General features: G+C 42.7%; 1 protein-coding gene across 1 annotated transcript in view; it reads right to left on the reverse strand.

The window, feature by feature from the left end:
- Nucleotides 1-25,641, reverse strand: part of ecel1 (endothelin converting enzyme-like 1) — an 81,288-nt gene that overhangs the window by 48,380 nt on the left and 7,267 nt on the right. Inside the window, exons 2-5 of the mRNA XM_030152012.1 lie at nt 22,972-24,174; nt 22,019-22,087; nt 12,626-12,736; nt 12,451-12,543 (exon numbers count right to left, since the gene is read on the reverse strand). Of these exons, the coding sequence (XP_030007872.1) occupies nt 12,451-12,543; nt 12,626-12,736; nt 22,019-22,087; nt 22,972-23,829 (1,131 nt within the window). The 5' untranslated portion in view covers nt 23,830-24,174. The remainder of the gene's footprint in view (nt 1-12,450; nt 12,544-12,625; nt 12,737-22,018; nt 22,088-22,971; nt 24,175-25,641) is intronic.

The following is a 25,641-nucleotide window of genomic DNA, read 5'->3' on the forward strand; positions in this document are numbered from 1 at the left end:
TTAATGAGGAACAAATACTTAAGTAGAGTTTTCAGGTATCTCTAATTTACTTGAGCATTTGAGTATTTATTTTCCTGCCAACTTTTTTCTTTTTCCATCATTTTCTTTCCCGTTAGTATTTTCTGGGTAGTTTTTTCTCTCCCAAACCGAGTTTCAAACAGGGACGATTTGCAAAATTAGACTGTATCTACACTGAACAAAAATATAAACGCACCACTTTTGATTTTGCTCCCATTTTTCATGAGCTGAACTCAAAGATCTAAAACTTTTTCTATGTACACAAAAGGCCTATTTCTCTCAAATATTGTTCATAAATTTGTCTAAATCTGTGTTAGTGAGCACTTCTCCTTTGTCCTTTGCTGAGATAATCCATCCACCTCACAGGTGTGGAATATCAAGATGCTGATTAGACAGCAGGATTATTGCACAGGTGTGACTTAGGCTGGCCACAATAAAAGGCCACTCTAAAATGTGCAGTTTTACTGTATTGGGTGGTCCGGGGGGTCAGAAAACCAGTCAGTATTTGGTGTGACCACCATTTTCCTTGCACAGTCAAAACTTGTGACATCTGTGGTATTGTGCTGTGTGATAAAACTGCACATTTTGGAGTGGCCTTTTATTGTGGCCAGCCTAAGGCACACCTGTGCAAAAATCATGCTGTCTAATCAGCATCTTGATATGCCACACCTGTGAGGTGGATGGATTATCTCAGCAAAGAAGAAGTGTTCACAAGCACAAATTTAGACAGATTTGTGAACAATATTTGAGAGAAATAAACCTTGTGTGTACACAGAAAAAGTTTTAGATCTTTGAGTTCAGCTCATGAAAAATGGGAGCAAAAACAAAAGTGGTGCGTTTATATTTTTGTTCAGTGTATGTATAACTGACTTGAACTGGACTGAATTTTCCTCCCTATAATTTCTCACAAATATCTGTACTTTCTACTCTTTAATAATCAAAACAGAATATTTACTTTAATGCCCTTGAGATGAATTGTCACTTACTTTTTGTTTTTTCCACCAGTGCCTTCCTCAACATCAATACAAATTTCACTGTAAAAGACAATTCCTTGGAGTATCAACACAGACACTGAAAATGACTTTGCACCTTAAAGTTAAATTTCATCATTTTCAGTATGTTGTCATTATTAACTTTGAATGGTTAAGCAGTCTTAAAATTGTACTCATATCACAAGAGGTTCGTTGAGCACTGCACAGAAGCAGTCGATATAAATGTCCTTACTTTTATTTTTGCAGTTTGAACATATTTACAGCCTGCCATTTTTCACTTTTACTTGAGTAAATAACATCTCAGTATGTCTTTTTTAAGACAAGTATCCATTCTTCTTCAGTAAAGAAGAGTGTGAGGAGAGGGAGGTAGGGAGCCAAATTCTTGGCCATATGTATGAAGCAGACTGATCTCAATAAATGGCGTTGTATGTCACGCCAGTTGTTATGGCATTTGGCGTGCTATACCTACACATTTTCAACCTTTCACATGTTATTCAAGGCCATTTGATCACATCAATTTACACTAACCTTTCTGGTTCACATAACCCTAACCCCTAACTCTAACCCTCAGTGCGTGGTATTTGACGCATCGATTCAGATTAGACGGGACTAAAAACGGTGTGAACATACACGTGGAAAGCTTATAATGCATACAGATAACATGCCAATTAAAAGTGGTGTGTATATTTAAGTGAGTCATGAAATCCAGTTGTATGAAGTGTGAACAGACTTTATCTGAAATAATATGAATATTAGAGTTAATCTACTGTGGCATTCATTACATAATTCCCACTTGCTCTTGAATAAGATAATAAAACAAGCTATTACCTTCATAAAAACAGAATACGAAAAGTCTAAAATTGTTAATTCATCTTAGAATTGTACTTGTCTGTGTTGTTCATGATTTTTTGCATGTGCCCAGTACTAGTGGAGCAACTGACTGACTGTACTTGAGACATATGAAATATTTTCATTGCAGCAGCAGAATATATTTAGTGTTTGGTGTCTAAGCTCTGAGCTCCCCACAGGCATGTTTACATATAGATATTGGGTGAGTGATGAATAAATATCTTCCCCCTCAAGGCCTACAGGTGGTGGGGAGGGCTGGAAAAGCTGGCAGTGATGCAAGGCTGCAGTCACATTGACATTGTAGATGGACAGCTGGAAAAGTCTTACTATTTAAAAATGCCGCCAAATCAGAGGGCACATTTATAGATAGTGTGAGAAGAGAGAGGCAAATCACAGGACTTTGTAGCAGTAGTCCAAGCTGACTGACCTAGCGCTCAGTTTCAGTCACATGACCACATAGATTCCTGAAGGACAAAAACAACAGTATCCAATCACTGAAAACAGTGAATTCCCCGTAGAGCTCTACTTTAAGGACATTTTAGTATTTAACATTTAGTTTGTGCCTGTGGAGGATCAAATTGTATATCTATACATTTTACATATGGATAGGTTAATACTGTTTCTGCTGTTTAGGAAGGGAATGACAAGAAATTATTCTCTGATAAGGTAAAGCTGATGTTGGCTTAACCAAACTTCAGCCTCTGGGGCTGAAAAATGAAGCCAATGCAGAATCAGCAGCAACTTGAACGTCCACTGAGTCAGTCTGCATATAATCTAATGCTAAAATTGCAAGCTGTACAGGTTAAATAAACATATGTACAGCCTAGTACAAAAATGGTTTTGGTCTCTGTAACAGCAGACCACTATGACTGATTGATGACATATCAATACCAGAAGTAAACAAAAATGCCGCCATATTGGAAGACAAAAGTTGAGGCAAGAGAGAGACAAAGTGTATGTTTAGCAGCTGCTTTCTCAATGATATAGATATTTTAAATGGGTTATTAGTGATAGTTTGTTATCATTATATATGGTACACTATTTTCAAACTCCGAACCCTGCTGAAAAGTGACAGTATACTGAGAAACTGGCTATAACTGCCCGTTAAAGGGAAGTTTTTCCTCGCCACTGTCACCAATCACAAGTGTTTGCTCCTGAAGGATTCTGTTGGGTCTCTGTAAACTTAATTTGATTCTGATTTGAATTGATAAAGCACTTTGTGACTCTGTCTGTGAAAAGTGCTCTATGAATAAAATTTACTTTACTTTACTTTACTTATGATCGATGGGTTTGACCCTTACAAAGACACTGGTGAAGAGTGGGAGCAGGAACACCTAAAATTAATAACTTTTAAATTTTTCAGATACCAAAACAATCATTATTTTAGATGCGTAAACACCAGGCCTGTAACACTACACAAAATTTTCGGTTCGGTATGTTTTCGGTTTTGAAAGCCACAGTTCCTTTTTTATTTTAGTTTGGTACAGGAAGAAAGAAAACCCTCAAAATGTCTTTAATGCATTTATGAATTTTTAAACATTTTTCCTCCAATGTTTGGAGACAATAGAATATAGAAAAACAGGAATAATATAATTCTGCCGCTATAAATCACATAGAAAATAAAATAAATTATTAATATTACTAAATGTATTTTTAACATTAATATTGCACTTTTCCCTGACAGCTAGTTTTGAACAAACAACAAAAATCAAATCCCAGTTCTGTCAGTTCACATTCTGCATAAAAATAACAAAAAAAAAATTCCACATGAAATGCAACATTAACAAGAGGGCAAACTCATATTCTCTTGTAACAAACTTAAGAGCAACATTAACAACAAAATTAACCAAATTATTTATTTTAGGACAGCTAACAAACTGTTTAGGCCACTTTGTGTACTTGTGAAACTTTACATCCTTTCAACGTCCAAATCCCGGGTTCTATTCCTCTGTTATACAGCGTTTGTGAGAGAGACAGAGACACAGACAGAGCTAGTGTAAGTGTTTTAGAACTATCATAGTTCATAGGTGGTAAACAACGTTCGTCTTATCACCGTCTCTTTCCCCATTGTTGTCTTTCACCGGGAACCTGAACTGATCCCAAACAGGACTGTAATGATGGCAGAGGGTCTTCAGTCTCTTCCTTCCAGGTTGACATCATATTTGTTGTTTTTAGCTTACCGGCCGACAGGCCGTAAACTACTGTCATCATGCAGTATCCGTCGTCGTCTGTCGTCGTCTGTCGTCGTCGTCTGTCGTCGTCGTCTGTCGTCGTCGTCTGTCGTCGTCTGTCGTCGTCTGTCGTCGTCTGTCGTCGTCTGTCGTCGTCTGTCGTCGTCTGTCGTCGTCTGTCGTCGTCTGTCGTCGTCTGTCGTCCGTTACAAAAATTTCAATCGTCTTCTTCTCCAAACCTACAATTCCGATTGTCTTCAAACTTGGTATACAGCTTCTTTATGATAATGTCATCTAAAGTTAGTGAAATTATTTGGATCTGGATCTGATTCTGGATTTGGTGTGACTTTGAAAAATTTCCCCATTATAAGAGATAGGAAGTGGATCGATGCAATAACTCAGTAAATATAAATGATATCAAGTGTAAATTTCTACAGTACAGCCCTGATGGGGAGATGACCAAAACATAATGGCCACATGCTGATCAGGATCTTCTTCTGGATCTGGGAACTTCCGGAAAATTTAACATGGGCACTTATAGGGAACAAATTTCAAATGTCGTCTTCTCCAAAACTACAGTTCTGATTGCCTTCAGACTTGGTATACAGCTTCTGTATGATGATGTCAACACAAGGTATTGAAATTATTTCGATCCGGATCTGATTCTGGATTTGGTGCGACTTTGAAAAATTTTGCTATTATAACAGATAGGAAGTGGATTGATACAATAAATCAGTAAGTATCAATGATATCAAGTTGGAATTTGAATTTTTTACAGATCTGATTGGAATGTGACCAAAACATGGGCTATTTCTGTAATATAATAAATACACAGAACTGGGTGATAATAACTGGCATCTGGATACATTTCCCAAAGCTTTTAATTTGGCCAGTCAGCTACAGGACCATTGGTTCTATTTTTTTTTTTAACCTTATGGCAGCTGCTATTTGGTATTTCGTGTCAATGTGTGCTCCTTCAATATGTCCCTGTGGAACTTGCGTGGATTTAAAGTTAACATCGAATGACGCCTTTCGTTCCTTTTCCTTTTTTTACTCAACATACTGTGCCGTTCCGGTACAGCTGTGTACCAAATGGAACAGGTGCATACCGAAACGGTTACAGCCCTATTAAACATACATCTTTTCTTGCCATTTCTTTTTATCACTACCAGCTCCAGCTTGCCTCTGCATCTGAACCCAACCATGAACTCAAGAACCGCAATACGTACTGAACAGTGGCGGCTGCTCGTCTTTCAGAGAGGGGAAGCTCATTGTTGGCTTACATAAAAAAAGTCAAGTTATTTAAACATAAATTTGGCCCTCCGTTCCTTTTTAAGAAAATGGTCAGTGACCTTATCGTACCAACTAAACAAGAAAACGTTGTAATTATATTAAATTGAAACAAGGAAGTACACTGAGTGTGTTTTATTTAGAGTGCAAGAAATGAACAAGTAATTTCATAGTGGTTTCTCTCTTAATTTCACAAGCAGAATGCGTGACGGTATTAAACTGAACTCTGTCCAGTGAAGGAGTATATCTCAAAATAGCTGTCAATCAAACGGGATTCAGCCTTTCGACTGATCCTCCAATCAGCATGTGGAAACCTGGGGTCCAGCCCAGCCGAGGTCCGCCCACAGCTCCATTCACCCTAAGAGATGCTGAGCGTCTGGGGGCGGGACAACATCATGGCATCTTGTGACACCTGATTGTTTTTAGAAATAGTTGGATATAGTTTTCTGAGTTGTAAAATTGGTTCACTGAACATGTTTGTGGCATCATATCCAACACCAGCTTGTTTTATAAATAGCTGTGTATAGTTTTCCTACACAACGCCTGAGGCATAGATTCATTCAACATGTTTTTGGTGAAAAACAGAAAAGAATCTAACTTTTTCCTTCTCAGATATCTTGTTTTTTGTGTGAGTTTAGGTTCAGTGTTTTGATACAGCATGCCAAATGAAAAAGTAACTATATAGTCACACAGGTGATGTTGAGCTGAAAAATGATACTAAACAATGCAAGGTAAACATTCTTTAATGAAAAATGTATTTAAAGATGTGAAGATGTAGGTATGAATGCAAAGATTCATGAAATTACCTTCTCTAGAAAGAAAGAAAGAAAGAAAGAAAGAAAGAAAGAAAGGCTATCGCTTTCATTCTGCTAACATATAGGTGGCATTTTCTTTTTTTACTTTATTTTCCTCTTTCCTCAGAATTTATCGTTACTTGTCACATTGCAGTGACTTGTTGGTTTGCTGCTTGTTTAAGTCTACTGCCCTTATACAGGTTTAATGGTGTGTTACCTTTTGCTAATTGCAAATTGCCTGGCATGCTCTTCCAATTAAAAATCGAATTCATCAGCATACCGGTTAAGATTAGACTTTTCTGTCTGCACGTTTTCTTATTTTTTTGTTACAGCTTTACACAATAAGTTAAGTTAATAGATACACATAATCAGCAACTGGAACAAGACATTCATGGAGCAGGGCAGAGAACACGGTACTGATGGTTCAATATAGATAAAGGGGTGGACTTTGAGTTAGATGGGTATGAACTTAATTATGCAAACATATTTAAAAAAGCAGGTGGTGGAGTAGCTCTATATGTCGACAAAACATTGAAATGCACAATAATTGATAATATGACAGTCAATGACGTACTGGATTGTATATCGGTCACAATCCATAATGAAAAGAAGAAAAATGTTATTATAAGCTATATATATATAAGGCACCAGGTTCAAGTGTGGAATGTTTCAATGACTGGATGGAAACATTGTTTTTACAAGTAAGTAACAAAATCATTTTCATTTGTGGAGATTTCAACATTGATCTGATAAATCGGACTAAACTTAAAATGACAGTTGAATTTGTTAATAGGATGTACAGCATGAGTCTACTTCCAAGCATTACTAGGCCTAGCTGAATTACATCTCACAGTGCAACCCTCATTGATAACATTTGTACCAATAACATTGAATATTCCAATATCAGTGGATTATTGGTTTGTGATATAACTGACCATTTACCAGCATTCATACTGCATGATGTCAATAACAGGAAAAATAATACTACAAACAAATATATCTATAAAAGAGTACAAACTGTTGGAGGGTGGAAGGAATACTTGAGGAGCTCCTTAATCCCACCAACATACATTCCGTGGAGGAAACAGAGCAGAGAGACCAGGAGAAGGATGGACTAATCTCCAGGGCAGAAGACGTCGAGGTAGTGAGACTACTCCGCGGCAGCAGGTTGATGAGATCCACCCTGGGTACTTCAAGGGTCTGGATGTTGTAGGGCTGTAATGGCTGACACGCCTCTGCAACACTGCGTGGACATTGGGGGTGGTGCCTTTGTTGTGGCAAACCGGGGTGGTGGTCCCCATCTTTAAGAAGGATGGACCAGAGGGTGTGTTCCAACTATAGGGGGATCACACTCCTCAGCCTCCCTGGTAAGGTCTACATCAGGGTACTGGAGAAGAGGATATGGTCGATAGTTAAACCTCAGATTGAGTAGGAGCAATGCGGTTTTCCTCCTGGACATCAAACTGTTGACCACCTCTGTACCCTTGCTAGGGTGCTGGAGGGGGCATGGGACTTTGCCCATCCAGTCCACATGTGTTTTGTGGATTTAGAGAAGGCTTACGACCGTGTCCCCAGGGGCATTCTGTGGGGGGTACTCCAGGAGTACGGGGTGGATGGCCCCTTCCTAGTGGCCATTCAGTCCCCGAAGGAGTGCAACCCTGGTCTGGGTAGCCGGTAACAAGTCAGACCTGTTCCCGGTGAGGGTTGGACTCCATCAGCGCTGCCCTTTGTCACTGGTTCTGTTTATAATTTTTATGAACAGAATTTCTAGGTGCAGCTGGGTGGTGGAGGGGGTTGAGTTTGGTGGTGGGAGGATCTCATCTCTGCTTTTTGCGGATGATGTGGTCCTCTTATAGCTGCATTGAGCAGCAACCTCCAGCTCTTGCTGGGGTCATTCGCAGACAAGTGTGAAGTGGCTGGAATGAAGATCAGCACCTCCAAGCCTGAAGCCATGGTCCTCAGCCAGAACAGGGTAGAGTGCCCACTCTGGGTTGGGGAGGATGTCCTGCCTCAGGTGGAGGAGTTTAAGTATCTTGGGATCTTGTTCACGAGTGAGGGTAGGATGAAGCGGGAGATTGACAGGCAATTTGGCGCGGCATCTGCAGTGATGCGGACACTAAACTGGTCTGTTGTGGTGAAGAGGGACCTAAGCTGAAAGATGAAGCTCTCAATTTTACTGGCCGATCTTTGATCCGACCCTCACCTATGATCATGAGCTCTGGCTAATTACAGAAAGAGTGAAGTTGCGAGTACAAGCAGTCAAAATTAGTTTCCTTTGCAGGGTGGCCGGGCTCAGCCTTAGAGATAGGGTGAGGAGCTCAGACATCCAGCCGGGACTCAGAGTAGAGCCACTGCTCCTCCATGTCGGGAGGAGGCAGTTGAGGTGGTTCGGGCATCTAGTGAAGATTCCTCCTGGACACCTCCCTAGATAGGAGTCTCAAGGTAAACTTTATTATCCCCAAGGGGCAATTTGTCTCAGGCGTATCCATCTGGCCTCGGAGACCTCGGAGCTGACCCACGACATGCTGGAGGTATTATATCTCTCAGCTGGCCTGGGAACGCCCCGGGATTTCCCCAGAAGAGCTGGTGGAAGTGGCTGGGGAGCGGGCTGTCTGGACTTCTTTGCTGAGGCTGCTGCCCTGTGACCTGGATGAAGTGGATGAAGACAGTATGGTACGGTACGGAGTATAAACTGTAGGGACAGTTAAAGGTGGGGTGCGAGACGTTTTCCTGGAACATTTTTTACTATATTGCTTAAAATCCCCTTCACACACCGATTACAACCAATTAATTAAATGCTCTAACACACACAAAAAAACCCAAAATGTAGTCACCTGTGGAACGGACGGTGATATGTCTATCAAACTCAACTGTCATTTCTCCCTCCCCCCTCTGTGCGTACCCCTCTTTGTGCATGAATTGTGCGTTCTCAGAGGCTTGGAGCACTTGTACAGGAAACAAAGCCAGAGCCAGAGCTTGGCTATATTAGTTATATTAGGATCTAAAGTTCACTGGCAAACTGTTTTGTCACTAACATAAATTACAAGGAAATGTAATGTTAGCCAGATACATATGAATTGGGGCTGTTCTGTAAGAGTGGAGGTGTTGGAGGAGCCGCCAGAGCGAGGGCTGCCAGAGAATTGTTGCTGTGCAATGCTTGTGAACCCTCGAGAATGAGCATTGCATGTGTCAGTACTCTGGAGGTGTGGCTTCGGGGAGATGTCTGAAGAAAGGGATTTGGACTTTTAAATTGAGTATTTTCAAAATGTAGCTGGCTTGAACCATTTTTCTAAGATCTCATACCCCACCTTTAAGGCCCTCAACTCTGACTTAATGGCACAAGACTGGAACACGGTATATAGAGAGAAAGATGTGAATAGAGCATATAATTTTTTTTTTAAATATTCAGTGCATTACACTGACCCACTTGACAATGCAATATTAAAGGTGCGGGAGACTTTTGTGACCAATTTTTCATCAAATCTGTAAAACCTCAGTCATAGCCTAAGTATCACAAATCCGTAAGTCTTTCTGTGATTACTCACCTGAATCTCTTGCATTACAGTGAACAATTTCAAAGTGCCATCCACCATAAACAAACCATGTGTTTACAAAGAGAGCTGAAAGGTAACTCAGGCATCTTCAGAATTTTGTTGCGACGTGATAATCATAACATCCTGGCCACTGGAAGAGATACAAGCCACTGATATCAAGACTAGGAAGCTCCTTACCATACACGGAGGGTTTCATCCTAAGTCCATGATCCTGAGGCTGTACACAAAGCGAAAGGAGGGGGGCCGAGTACTAGTAAGTGTCAGAGCTACTGTCCAGGAGGAAACAATAAGCCTCCAGGAATATATCAAGAAGATGGCCCCCAATGACCAACTGTTGAGTGAATGCCTCAGGCAACAAAAGCCCAGTAAGGAGAGGAGCCCGAGATGCTATCATGGAAGGACAAACCCCTGCATGGTATGTACCACGGACAAATTGAGGAAGTGGCTAATATCGAGAAAACATTCCAGTGGCTGGAAAAGCCTGTACTGAAAGACAGCCCAGAGGCACTACTCATGGTTGCACAAGAACAGGCCCTGAACACAAGAGCAATAGAGGTCAGAGTCTACCACACCAGACAAGGCCCCAAGTTTAGGCTGTGTAGAGAAGCCCCTGAGACAGTCCAGCACATCACAGCAGGGTATAAGATGCTGGCAGGAAAGGCATTCATGGAGCGGCATAACCAAGTAGCGATCATAGCGTACAGGCACTGTGGTGCCGGTGGTGATCGGGGCACTAGGGGCAGAAAACCCCAAGCTGAGTGATGGCTCCAGTAGGTACCACGAACAACATCAGAGATCTCTGTCCAAAAAGACGCAGTCCTTGGAACAGCTAAAATCCTGCACAGAAACCTCAGGCTCCCAGGCCTCTGGTAGAGGACCCGAGCCTGAAGTAGACACGGCCCAGGTGGGTGAGAACACAGTTTTTTTCTTTTTAAATAATATATACGAAAAATTAGGCCTGCATGTAGGGCTGCGTAATTAATCAATTTTAAATCAAAATTGGATTTTTAATTAGGACAATTTTTTAAAATGGGAAATCATCAAATCGATTTTTAATCTCTCTCATGTCTCCGGGCTACTGTAGGCTCCTTCTCCTAACTGTGAGAGTGGTCTTTCACAGAAGTCCGTGTAATGACCATGGACCTTAAATCTGTGATGGGCCCAAAGTAGTGATACCAATATAAGCCCTGGTACGCGCATGGATCTCCCAATTCAAATGTAACTGCATGGGGATCGCTCATCTTGCATAGTCCACACATGAATCTGTACTGTAACATCTTCTTCCGATCCAGGTCTAGGTCACAGAGGCAGCAGCCTCAGCAGAGTAGCCCATACAGCCCTCTCCCCAGCCACATCCACCAACTCCAGGGGAATCCTGAGGCATTCCCAGGCCAGTGACATAATCCCTCTAGCGTGTCCTGAGTTGGTCTCCTCCATGCACGGATCCCCCAATCTAAAAATAACCACATGAGGATCACTCATCTTATGTGGTCAATGCATGCACGCACGCACGCAGGACTGATGCCTGTCACTGACTTACCCCCAACCCACAACTTCTGTAGGCCCATCACGGAATTTTTGGGGATTCCGTAATACCATCACGGATTTGAGGTACGGATCAGTGGATTGTATTACGTGCTGTTCATGAAAATGACATGCCGACTTCTGTTGTCTTTTGTAGTTTTACCCAAAAATCAAAATTGAAATCGATAACTGCGTTTTTAGAAGAAAAAAATCAGAATTTTATTTTTGGCCAAAATCATGCAGCCCCACCTTCATGCATGAAGACCATTTTGAGGAGATACTGATTTACTGGCTTTAGACTGACCACGTTACAGGAAATCATAAAACAATTATCCAAATTTACTCACTTTTAAGGTTTTTTTTTAACTGCTAAACACAATGATGCAACTTTAGTAAATTTTCTCACTAATTTCAAACTTTAATTATATTTTGCCAAAACAAATACCTTGAAGAAAGCTTTTAGCAGCATTCTGTCTACCTCCTGTTAAATCTTCATCCTCTAATCTGCTTCTTTCCATGTTTTCTTTTTTGTCAAAATATCTTTGAACACTTTTCCCACCCCAAATGTTCACTCTTATTTTTCATGCTTTTCCTTTCTTCCATCCTTCTTCCTGCATTTCCTTGCACATGAACATGAAACATCTTGAGGATGCTGTGTTTTGCTTCTTCAGAGGGAAGCCATCTCCTTCTCCTCCTCTTCTCAGTAATCATTAGTGTCTTTCCTATTTTGTCTCCCCTCCCTCCATCATTTACAACACCCCCCAGTGTCTCTTCATTCTCTCCTTTTCTCTCTACCTACTTCTTTCATTCCATCCCTCAATCTCTCCGTCTACCCCTGCAGGGCGGACAGCTTTTGTGAGTCACTTAGGCCTGTGTACGTATATATATATATATATATATATATATATATATATATATATATATATATATATATATATGTATATATATGTGTGTGTGCGTGCAATATTTCACCACTACCTCCTTTCCCAAACACACACACACATTCTCCCCCGGTGCACTCACACATTCGCCACACTACTTAAAGTGCTCAGTTGGAGTTCAAACCTTAATCCATCACGTCTGCTTTTACCTCAAATGTATGTGCATACACACATATTTGCACACAACTTGGTATGTTTATGTGTTGTTTATATGTGTGTGCGTGTGTGTGTGTGGTGTGTTTGTGTGTGTGTTTGTGCGTGCGTGCGTGTGTGTGTGTGTGTGTGTGTGTGTGAGTGGGAGTGCGCATAGTACTCACACTGGGCGCGATACGCTGTAACTGCCGGAGGGTGATACGGTTATACATGGTGCTGATGTCCTTTCTTTGGTCATCATATTCTGACACAGTGATCTGGAAAGAGGAGATTTTACTCAACAGTGAACACACACGGATGCACAGACTCACACACACGAGTAGTCGTACATCGACTCACATTGGCCAGATGGGTCTCCAGCTGTATAATCTCCTTGGACTTCTGTGTGGCATTGTGAGCTCCCAGCATGCTCAGCAACCGCTCCATCAGGGACTTGTATGCCACCAAAATCTGTGTAGCACAATGACATCAACACTAATAGACAGAAGGAGATGCGACATCATCAGTAATGGCCGACAACAGTGTGACATGTGGCTAAGTGGACAGGATAACAAAAGCACAGCAGGGGATAGAGGAAAACAGGTGGACTGATGGAAGACTAGTAAGTCGATGGGACAGATGGAGGAGGGAGGAAAGATGGAGGGGAAATAGGGCAAGAGGTTAGGTACCAGGAAAAGCAGTAAGGAATGGAAAATGGAAGGAAGAGCATGGATGGAAAGAGAGAGCACAGCAGGAAGTTTGGAGAGTCTAGTGAGGTTTGTGCTAGATTTAATCAGACAGCTGCTATGCTCTGTCTGGTTGTTTCTCTGTGGTGGTGACTGATGATGATTTGGGCATTCAGACTGGTGGCATCGTAACTAAATTCCCATCAGTGTTATGATACGTAACCTGTTAAACCCTGGGCCATTTGTTTATAGTTGGAATCATTTCAGTGTAACACACAACAATGGATTAGCACAGACTGTTTTCATTCATATGAAAACAAGTTATGATCAGAAAACAGCAAAGCAAAGTTCATAATCATCGCTTCATAATGCAAACTTTATTTTTTCTCTTCTTTGTCTCGTTCAGTGAGTTTAATAATAATAATAATAATAATGGATTAGATTTATATAACACTTTTCTATGAACGCCTACTCAAAGTGCATACGGAGGATCCATTATTCATTCACTCTCACATTCTCCCTCTGGTGGTGGTAAACTACCATATCTGTAGCCACAGCTGCCCTGGAGCAGACTGACGGAAGCGTGGCTGCCCACCTATGGCCCCTCCGACCTCCCTCCTTTTTTATCCATTCACTTAAATTTGAGTGAGAACATTTCAGTTATATTGGACTGGATGATGACTTTATTTACTTGTAAAAGGAGGGTTACTTATTTATTTTCAGTTGAATTTATGATATGAAGCTGAGCCTGGGAGTTCCCCAATTCAGTTTTGTTAAATAAAAAATAAACATACTGAACAGCATTTAAACAAAGTTGGTGTTTGTATGATTCAAATTTTTGACACCAAGATTTTCATTTTTACACCAAACGAATCTTGGCTCCAAATATCAGTTATCAGCCTTCATGATAACTAATAATTGGTATCGGTATTGGCCCTGTGGCTCAGCAGCATATCGGAGAAAGTCAGGGCACACTGTGTTTCATTGCCATGGTACTTATACCTTGAACGCACATGACAAATAAACTTGAAACTTGAACTGAAGAAACCATATTGTTTGACCTCTAATAGATTGTGATTCATACAGCATATGTGTTATTTCATTCTACTGTTTTCAGCTTCGATAATCAAGGCTTTCTTATTAACACATGGAAAATTAAATAAATACTATGCTACAACTAGTCACTTCTTCAAAATAACACTATATTTACTAATTAAAGTGAAACTGAATTTACAAACCAAAACGTGTTATTACTGGTGTTAACTAAGTTTAATTAATTTTCCCCATTGACAGCAGAGGAGTCAAGTAGTTTCCTGAGGAGTTTAAAGTAGTTTGCTGGAATATTATCCAATGGTGTTCTAGTACTGCTCTGGAAATGAGAAAATGATGATAACCATCATAATGGACAGCACAGACAGATAATAGACAAAATAACAAAAGGCCATTACTGCTCCTTCTCATGGTTCCCAAGGTGCGAAATAGGAAAAAGTACCACTCCAACATAGGAATAGATGGTAGCATGTTTGTTGAAAAAATGATGAATGGTCCCAGTTATGCTCTGAAAACAAAATGACAATGGACAGATGGACAACTATGCCCCAAAAACTAATGAAAATTTTAAAATTAGAATAACTGCTTATACAACATGAAGATACAAGTCATTTAAGAACTTGGTGAACTGTTGTCAAACTGCATTGCTGCTGATGCATGGCCTAAATAAGTATCAAAAATGTGCGAATTGTGATTTTACAGCCCTGAATGATTAACCCAGCTAAAAAGTGTCACATCTCTACTTGTTCTGTTCTCTCTCTCTCTCTCCCTCTCTCTCTCTTTCTCAGTCACACCTCCTCATCTCTCTCTGACACTTCCCCTAACTCTTCTCACCTGTGGGTCCCAGCTGCTGCTCATTAGGCCTGGTCCTGTATAATCACTACCTTGTGCGTGTGTATTTCGCCAGATTGTTCATCTTCGCTTGCAACTCTCCAGCGTTACCTGTCTGAACCTCCGATCCAGAACCTGTTTGTCCCAACCTGACCTGCCTGCCCGGATTCCCCGAACCCCCTCTCGTCTGACTACGCCAGCCTGTCTTCTGCCCCGGTATCGACCCGCTTTCATCCGACCAAGCCTGTCTGTCTCTGCCCTGGATGATTCGACCCACCGTCAGTCTTCCAACCACGGCTCAGCCTGCTCCCTCTGGTTCTGTCTGGATTCCCCACCTGCCTTGACCTACCTGCTGTCTGTGCTGTCTGTTCCTTGTCTGTTGCTAGTTTGTCTGATAATAAATCTGTTAAAAGACTTAAATCTGAGGTGCTGCTTTTGGGTTCTCCATGTGCTTGTGTCAGTACAATCTGGCCAAATATGGACCCAGCTGACGCCAACAGCCTCCATCAAGCGCTGTCGAGCCAGGGGGTGTTCGTGGGTCAGCATGACCAGACCCTCTGGGAGATTATGGACTCGTTGAAAGTCCTATCCCTGGACGAGGCACGGATTGCTGACCGGGTGTTTAACCCCGAGGCAGCGTCGGCTCCAGTGGCAGTGACTCCGGTCCCGGTCCCCCCCCCGACTCCACTCTCAGGGGCTGCCTCCAAACCCTGGGTGGGGGAGCCAGAGCGTTACTCTGGGGATCCTGAAGGTTGTAATCCTCCATGCAGGTATGGAGGGGGGAGCAACGGCAGAAGAGGACAGACCAGTGTCCGACAGTGAGTTACCCGGGTTCGTCAGCCGTCACCAGTCCATCTCCTCCTGAACCAGCAGCCCCCGGGGGGGGGGGGGGGGGGCAATGCAGGTAGGACGCACCAGCCTCGACATTTCGTTAATCTATGTCCAGCAAAAGGGAGGGTTCAGCAGAGTTAAGGGGCATTCTGCTGACCCATTCCCACTTCTCTGCCCCTGTTTCCCGTCCTCTCTTTCATGTCCAGCTCTTCCCCGCAGGGGTGCCTATTACGCTCACTGCATTCATAGACTCTGGAGCTGATGTGAGTCTTATTGACGAGGAGCTCGTCAGACAACTGGAGAGGGACCAGGTCCCTCTGCCACAGCCTCAGTCGGTCAGTGCGTTAGACGGTCACCTCCTGGGAACGGTAACACACCAAACTCCACCCATTCCTATACTACTGTCTGGTAATCACTGTGAGACTATGCAGTTTTTTATTCTCCAGTCTCCTCAGATTCGCCTGATCCTGGGTTACCCTTGGCTCTGGTGGCACAACCCGCACATTGACTGGTCCACAGGTTCCAACCTGGGTTGGAGCCCCACCTGTGAGTCCGTTTGCCTCCAGCAGATCCCGAATCCTAAGACCATAGTAAGTTCCAGTTCGGCCATTGATCTGTCTCATGTTCCACCTGAATACCATGATTACAAAGGTTTTCAGTAAATCCAGGGACGTGTCCTTGCTGCCGCACCGTCCTTATGACTGTGTCATTGATCTTTTACCAGGCAGAACTCTCCCTAAGGGCCAGCTCTATTCTCTGTCTCCTCCTGAATGAGAAGCCATGGAGACTTATATTAAAGAATCATTGGCAGCTGGCATAATTTGACCATCTTCGTCTCCTGCGGGATTTTTCTTTGTGGACAAGAAGGATAAGACACTTAGACCCTGTATTGATTACCGAGGGTTAAATGACATAACTGTGAAAAACTGATACCCTCCACCACTCATCTCATCTGCATTCGAGCTGTTACAGGGGGCTACCATCTATACATGGATACAACCATGGATGGATGGATACATGGTTCTAACCTCACGTCATCCAGGTATCCAGCGCACTACTGAGGTGTTACAACGACGGTTCTGGTGGCCCTCCCTGGCTGAGGACACGGCTGATTACGTCAACACATGTCCGGTGTGCAGTCAGCATAAGACCCCTCATCGGCCTCCTGCAGGTCTCCTCCGCCCATTGCCCATACCTCATCATGGTCACATATCGCTTTAGACTTTGTCACCGGGCTGCCTCCATCAGAAGGTAACACTGTCATTCTGACGGTCGTGGACAGCTTCAGTAAGATGGCCCATTTCATTCCCTTGCCAGAGCTCCCTCGGCTAAGGAGACTGCTGAAGCAGTACCGCAGAATGTTTTTTGTTTACACGGCATCCTAGTGGATGTGGTGTCAGATCGAGGCCCCCAATTTACCTCTGTGTTTTGGCAGGAGTTCTGTAGGTTGCTCGGGGCCTCATCCAGCCTGTCATCCAGGTTCCACCCCCAATCCAATGGACACTCTGAGAGGATGAATCAAAAGATGGAGACCACCCTTCGCTGCGTGGCTTCTAGGAATCCTGCGACCTGGTCTAAACAACTGTTATGGGTCAAATATGCCCATAACACCCTCTCCAGCTCCGCCACTGGAGTCACCCCGTTTCAATGTGCTTACGGGTTTCAGCCTCCGCTTTTCCCCATAGCGGAGGCAGAATCATCCTGCCTGTCTGCTGAGGCCTTCATCCGTCGTTGCAGACGGGCATGGGCCCAGACCAGAGCTGCTTTAAGGCGAGCGGCGGAGAGATTCTCTTTCCGCCAATCGCCGCCGGTCACAGGCCCCACAATACCAGGTGGGGCAAAAGGTTTGGTTGTCCACCTGTGACCTGCCCCTCCAGTCTGAATCCAAAAAATTGGCCCCTAAATACATAGGCCTGTTCCTTATTGAAAAGATAGTGAATCTGGTTGCTGTTAAATTAAAACTGCCTCGCTCCATGCGCATTCACCCTACCTTTCATGTATCCAGGATAAAGCCTGTAAGGGGGAGTCCCCTGGTGCCAGATCCACAGCCACCGCCCCCTCCATGCATTACTGATGGTGCACCAGCCTACACCATATTCCGTTTGCTATGCTCTCAGCGTAGGGGCAGGGGTCTCCAATATCTGGTGGACTGGGAGGGGTATGGTCCCGAGGAAAGGTCATGGGTCCTGGCCCGCCAGATTCTGGATGCACAGCTGATTCGTGAGTTTCACCGCCAGAACCCAGATCAGCCATCCAACAACTGTCGCCACACTATGGACAATGGTGTGGTTTCTCCTCCTTCCCACGCTCCTCGATCGCCGGTGGAGGAGGAGGGTCCATCGTCTGATGAAGAGGAGGGGTCAGGGTCTGAAGAGGAGCCCATGTCAGAAGAGTATTGACCCTCCTCCAGACCCCCTCCGCCCTCCCTGTCCTGTTCTCTCTTTGGGAGCCGTCCCTTGAGGGGCGGGTTCTGTCACATCTCTACTTGTTCTGTTCTCTCTCTCTCTCTCTCTCTTTCTCAGTCACACCTCCTCATCTCTCTCTGACACTTCCCCTAATTACTCAGCTCTTTTCACCTGTGGGTCCCAGCTGCCGCTCATTAGGCCTGGGTCTATATAACCACTACCTTGTGCGTTTGCATTTCGCCAGATTGTTCAACCTCGTTTGCAACTCTCCAGCATTACCTGTCTGAACCTCCGATCCAGAACCTGTTTGTCCCGACCTGACTTGCCTGCCCGGATTCCCTGAACCCCTGCTTGTCTGACTATGCCAGCCTGTCTTCTGCCCTGGTACTGACCCGCTTTCATCCAACCAAGCCTGTCTGTCTCTGCCCTGGATGATTCGACCCACCGTCAGTCTTCCAACCACGGCTCAGCCTGCTCCCTCTGGTTCTGTCTGGATTCCCCGGTTCACAACCCCCACCTGCCTTGACCTACCTGCTGTCTGTTCCTTGTCTGTTACTAGTTCATCTGATAATAAATCTGTTAAAAGACTTAAATCTGAGGTGCTGCTTTTGGGTTCTCCATGTGCTTGTGTCAAAAAGAACCATGCCAATTCACACAATAGCCTCAGAACTAAGGCTACATTCAGACTGCAGCCAAATGTGGTCCAAATCCGATTTTTTTGCCACTATTTGACCTGTATCTGGCCTGTTAAAGATTGTTTGAAAGGCACAAATCTGATTTTTTCAAATCCGACCCTGGCCACTTTCATATGTGGTCCTAAATCTGATACATATCACATATTTTGCAATGCGATGTCAGTCTGAACGGCCAGGTCACATTTATCTGACCTTTACGTCATTGAAATGCCAGTACAGCCTGACTGCAACACGCTTGCAAACAGATATAGGTCGGACATGAGTGTCTTGTCGTGAGAGTGCTACAGAGAAGTGGTCACAGATATATTTAAACAGTCTTCTTGTCATTCGAAAATTATGAATGAAGTCTGTGTGAATGAAGCCGCACTTCGACTCCACATCCAAATACTCCGTTGTACAGACGTAGCTGCCATTGTACCACTAAAGGTCATAGCAAAAAACCTGGCTCTCCTCTTTTTTAATCTTCTACTTAAAATTATTTAACTGTAATGGTGCTGACTTCGGTTGCAGAGAAACTTTTTCAGTGCCACACACACACACACCGATACGAGATTCCTCCATATTTACTTATGTAAACACAGTGCGTGCTGCGTGGTCACGTATTACGTCGGGTCACTTCAGGGTCGCATTCAGTTCATACTGAGAACTGACAGAAGTCGTATTTAATGTGTCACATGAACGAGCACACAAAAAAATTGGATTTCACAAAAAAATCCAAATTGTGCATTAAGACCTACTGAACGTAACCTAAGAGTGCTTTGTCCAACCAACAGCCCTAAATGTCTAACTTATCAAAACCACACACATTTAAAAAACTGAAACTAAAAAATGTTTTACTTTTGCAGGCAAAGAGTGACTGATTATCCAAAAATGTTCTAATTCTCATTATTAGACATATCTAAAAAAGACCCACCCACAGCTAAGTGTTCAAGCCATTGTCTAAAAACATAACAACCAATCCAGTCTAGGACCAGCTGCGAGACAGGAATAAATGAGAAGCAAAAGCAGGGAGTATAAGTGAACAAGAAGCATGTTTACCTTCAGGGACGTGCACAGAGAGACCTGAGGTGTCCCTCAAGACCTGCCCCTCTGGCCTCGGTGCCCTTCTGGCGATCATTTATTTATTTATTTATTTATTTTTTAAATGTAATTATTTATTTTTTTCCTCATTCAAAGAAGACAATACCATCGACATGACATTATAATCATATTTTAATATTAAGTTAAATCCAAATAATTCCCAGTGCCTCCTGTCCTTCCGCCAGTCCTTCTCCTCTCTCTGCCTCTCTCTCCTGCTCTGCTTGTGTTCGACTAATGCGGTCGGAGTTCCGCTATTGTTGATCACACATCGCATGGCCTCGAGTTTTTGCAAGAGACAAACTGGTGCCTTAGACTTACAACTGTTTAAGCAAATCTTTGTCCCGTTCCCTACATGTTTGGCTGGTTAGTGTAGCCAGTAGTGCAACACTAGCGTGTGTCTGGTGATTAGCTGTCACAAGCTGAGAGGTCACAGAGAGGTCACGGCCCACGGCCCGGTGATACTAATTCAGCGCATTCGATAATGTGAGGAGAGACGGAGGGGCGAACCAGCAAATCGACGAAAATCCTCTGCTACTTATTTGTGTGAAAAGTTGTGAGTGCCCGGTATATTTCCAGAGTCACAAATCTATAATAACCTATTAATCCAAACTGTGTCTAAAAGTGCATGTTGTTGTGGTGTCAGGCTGAACAGGGGCAGTAGAGTTTGTAGTTTGTGGGGAGTGGACGACAGGAGCAGATCAGAGGTGAGCACCCAGACACTAGGCTTCATGTTACATTCACATTGATTGGAGTATTACACATAATATGAAAGTTAAATCAAATCCCCTTTTTTGGAAATTATTGGGATGTGAAGTTTCCGATTATTAGATTATTGTCAAAGTTGTTGTTTGTCATAATAAGTTACACAAGCATGAAAAAAAATCTGTATGTCTACAACACAGGTGTCCAACATGTGGCCTGGGGGCCAAATCCGGCCCGCCAAAGGGTCCAATCCAGCCCCTGGGATGAATTTGTGAAATGCAAAAATTACACTGAAGATATTAACAATCAAGGATGTTAAAATCATTTTAGGTCATTTCAGTCTAAAGTGGATCAGACCAGTAAAATACTATCATAATAGCCTATAAATAATGAAAACTGTCAATTTGTCTCTTTGTTTTAGCGTAAAAAAAGTAAAATTACACAAAAATGTTTACATTTACAGACAAGCTTTTTACAAAAAATGTGAATATCTGAAATGTCTTAAGAGAAGTATGTGGAATTTTAATAATATTCTCCCTGTTAATTAATGTTTTGTGTATTTGTAGATCCACTGTGGTCTCTAAGTTGTGATTCATTTGTATAAATGATAAACTGAGGTGTAATATTGTTAACATTGCACTTATTTTACTAACAAATTTTCAGGTTGTTCATATTTGTTCATGTTATGTTCAAGTACAATTCGTAGATGTAAACATTTTCATTATAGAATTTACTTTTTTCACTCAAAAGTTCTTATCCTGTTATTTATATTATTTTACTGGTCCGGCCCACTTTAGATCATATTGAGCGTATGTGGCCCCTGAACTAAAATGTGTTTGACACCCCTGGTCTACAATGTTTATTGTAGTACGCAATTTAATGTTTCTTATTCATCAATTGTAGCAAAATGCCAAGAAAGGAAAGAGTAAAGAAACAGTGGGAAAGAGACTTGCAGCAGGCAGCCCAGAGTACCAGCTCTCTTCTGTCCTGGATCAAGCCAAATGTCAGTCCTTATGCACAGTTGTGTCAAATGTGCAGTCCTAGATTGGTTCTGTATTGGTTTGTTCAGGTTGATAGAGGTTGTTCAGTAAATTAGTGATTGTCATGGTTATGTGACTCAGTTTTGGCTTTGTAGATTTTTACATGGTTGGGTGGTTCATAATCCTCCTCTAGTCATTTTTTTGCTCCTGGACTCTTCAGGCCTATGCTCATTGTACTTTACAAGTAGAATGTTTTTTGTTTGTTTTTTTCTAGTTATTTGGTGTGAAAAGTGTAAGGCCATTGCAGTAGCAGTACATTGTTTTGTAGAATGCTAACATATGTGTAATACTGAATAAACAGTGATGGCAAGTTATTGCGGACCAATATTTATGAAAACGCTGCAGATCAGGATTGTCGGACTCGGGAGAGGGGTGCCCTTTTTCGTTGGCTGAGGACCTGCCCCTCTAAATGTCTGTGCACGCCACTGTTTACCTTGACACTGTCCTCATCCTGTCCCAGGTAAAGGCTTCTTTCAGGCAGTGTGAGTCCTTCCTGATCGATCTATACAAACACAAAAATACACCAGTCAAAACCACAAACGCTTTCTGAGGTTGTATGTCTATGTTTATGATATCAACACTCAAACCTGACTCATAACACAGATTGTTGGACGCATGACTTCCATTCATTCTTAGACATTCAACTAACAACATATTTTTATGTTCTTCTTTAACCACAATGTTTAAAAAATTATTCCTCATTTGTTAAACTGCACATGTGCTAGTCTGTAAACTTGAAGAGACATTTCTCTCACTCTGTGATGAAATGTTCACATTTTAAGCCAGACTTACTGAATTTCTCACAGTGTTCTTCAGCTAACGCGACTTTCCCTAATGTTGTTACATGACCTTAAGACAGAGCACACCTAAGCCATGTCTATTATAAGTATATTCTACCTCAGAGTAAAAAGCTTAAAATGTACCTAAAAGATGTGTAAAATCTATCTTCTCTCTTCCATAATAGATTGCACGTTTCCCTTACAACACTTGGCAATGGACAGTCAGGTTTCTCTCAGAGAGCCATAATCAGTAGAACACCTTACCACATGATATACAACTGTAGCACTATCAGTAGATTTAAGGTTAAATTGTGAAATGTTCTGAAAGCTTCTGACTCCATATATTGTTTAAGAATGTATTGAATTTGTGTTGATTGAAATAGTCATACTCGTGGTGACTTAATGTGTGTGTGTGTGTGTGTGTAGGTGTGTGTGTGTGTATTATGTATTCCATTATATGTTTTGTCTTGTTTGCTTAGCAGTGTTCTGTCGCTGGTTGACAGTTTTTCTTTTGACCTGCCAGGGGACTGCAGATGAAATGAGAAACTTCATAATATTCCTTGTGAATACACATCTCATGCATTCACAAATATATTCTTTTTCTTACCCTGATGGCATTCCTGGATGAGTTTTTGTCATCCACATTGACAGTGAGGGAAAAGAACACGGCGGTGCTGTACACTCCCTGTGTCCTGTACAGCAACTCATTGATGTCCATCCTCTGAGGGGCATCCTCTCTCTTCCATCCAGCAGGAGAAGGAGGAGCTCCTACCAGGTCCCACCCCCCACAGCTGTCTATCACCTCCATCATGGGGTTGGAGCCCAGTTTGTCTATCTCCTGGATGTTGACGCAGGATCGATAAAATTCCTTGACTTTGCGTTCTGCCGAGTTGGGCCCATGCCTATGTATTGGCTCCAGCAGAAGGCGCTGTAGTTTCTCCTCGTTGTGCTCACCTATTGCAGTGATGATACCATAACTAAGCTTATCCTCAGGGATGCCATGGCGTCTCAGCCAGCCACCACAAGCGAAGGAGTAGAAGTCCCAGCAGGGCTGGATGGTTGGGTCAATATTTGCCTGAACAAAGCGTGCTGCCCGCAGAAGGGAACGTTTGCGTTGGCAGTCCTGTCGACACTGTGGGTCCTGTTGAGCATCAAGGGAAATGTATTTGAGTGCCAGCATGCTGCCCAAGATAACACACATACCAGCCGCAAATACCAGGGCAGAGAGGAGGCAGATCTCTCTCCGGCTCCATCGTGGAAGTCCGCCACTGCTGCTGGTGCTGCTTAGATCTCTGTTTCGACTGTTTGACCAGGTGCCCCCCCGGCCTCGTGCCACATGGCGGTCCAGGCTTCCCCCGAGGTGAAGGGTCATGCCGTTGCTCAGGATATCACTGCTGTAGCGACCACCATATTTCACTTCTTGGAATTCATCATAGTGGGCAGTTAGTGAGTATGTCTTCTCCATGGCAGTGGGTGATTACTTTGTAATAAGTAGCAGAGGGTTAGGGGAGAAAGGAAAGAAAAGGGACATATAAAGACCTATGTTCAGAGTATTATCATTACTAGTTCTACTCAAAGAAAGGGAGGACCCCACTACAGGGCAAGAAACGGAAATAATGTCAAAATCCTGTTGGCCTTCTTCACGGCAAAATCCTCTTTATTCTTTTTGAATCAAAAGCCGGCACAGTTAGGGGCTCCCATAGTTCATGTGGAATCGTAGGGTCCTGCTCGCTCTCTCTCATCCTCTTTCTTGCCACTTCCCTTCCATTTGGTCTTCTCTCTTCCCTCTCTCCAACTAATTACAGGTCACCTGTCGATAAAAATAGAAATAAGACAGGGGAGGGCTGTAACTCGAGACAGAGATGGGAAATTGAATTGGCGATTACAACAGCACTGCACACCTTGCCCGCTCTGGCTCATTCTGTTGTTTGTCTGTGAAAGTTGTTGGATTGATTGGTGATAGTCATCCCTTAGGGAGATGATGTCCCTGGGTGACTCATGGCTTGGAATGAATCAACAGAAACAGAAGCAGAAGCAGAAGACTTGAGCATCAGCTGGACATTTACAGGTGAGGTAATTGACAAAACTTGGCCTGTATGGAGCTATACTTCTCCGACACTATTTATTATAGATAGACATGAAGAATTTATGGCTCTTATCTCCCCAGACTAAAAGGTATGAAGACATAGAGCTAGATTATGAAAAAAAAATACTGCACTGATTTTTGTGAAACATGGTTTTAGAGTAGGGTGTGTGCCAACGACAAACCCTGGAGAGCCCCAGGCTTATTTGAAACATTAAATATCATTTCACCATCATTCAGAATCTGTTTCAGTTCACTCGGTTAAAAGCAGTTGACAGAAAAAAAAAACATTTTTAGTGGTCATAACAACATAACCTGAGACCACCAAAATCTGTTTATCCTTGAGTCCAAGTGAATGTTTGAGCCAAAGTATAAAAAACAAAACAAAAAAAAACCTCTCACTGAATTCTTGACACATTGCAATCATAAGAATGGAAAGATGCAAAGTGAAGTTTCCTTGACCTTTAATGTTAAGCCACCACTTTTTTTTTTCAGTTCGCTCTTGTAACCAATTAAACATTTGTACCAAATTTTTAAATATCCTGTAAAACTGTTTCTGTGGCCTAACCAACAGACCACTGGACACATTCATTAGTAGAGATGTGTTGTTTACACGTTAAAAAATAAATCTAATTAAAACATTAAAAATAGATTAAACAAAAAAAGCCCCAAAAACTACCAACTGACAGTGAACTAAGATCTTTGTTTGAGTCTAACCAGTGGCACTGACAAAGGTGAGAACAGGCCAAAATTTGTGGTTTGTTTGTCATACAAGAGGATGAGTGGTTTGTTGACCTTGGCAGAGGTCTACACTCTCTGGGTGCCCATCCATTTCTGTCAGTAAGTACCTTTCAACTCAAAGACCTACAAGAAACTGAATTCACAGCATGCACATGTACTTGTGTAAGCCCAACCAAGACACAGTCACAGCAGTTTGCGTTCTTTGCTTCTGCTGATCTTTTCTACATGTAGCCTGCAGGCTCTATCACAAGCTTTTAGACAGAAACTGACTGATAAATTGTTTTTTGGATGTTGTCCCAATGTGAGTTTTCAAGCCCTTCTGTCTGTGTGCGTGTGTGTGTTTTTTCAGTGGCTACGTGCAGTGAACTTGTTGAAAGCTGTGAAGGCGATCTGTGAAAATTGATCCCTGTTATTATCCCCTCTGAGAATAGCAAACTTCAGCACTGATGTCTT

This window comes from Sphaeramia orbicularis, chromosome 13, assembly GCF_902148855.1.
Source record: "Sphaeramia orbicularis chromosome 13, fSphaOr1.1, whole genome shotgun sequence".
In the NCBI taxonomy this organism is placed as follows: domain Eukaryota; kingdom Metazoa; phylum Chordata; class Actinopteri; order Kurtiformes; family Apogonidae; genus Sphaeramia; species Sphaeramia orbicularis.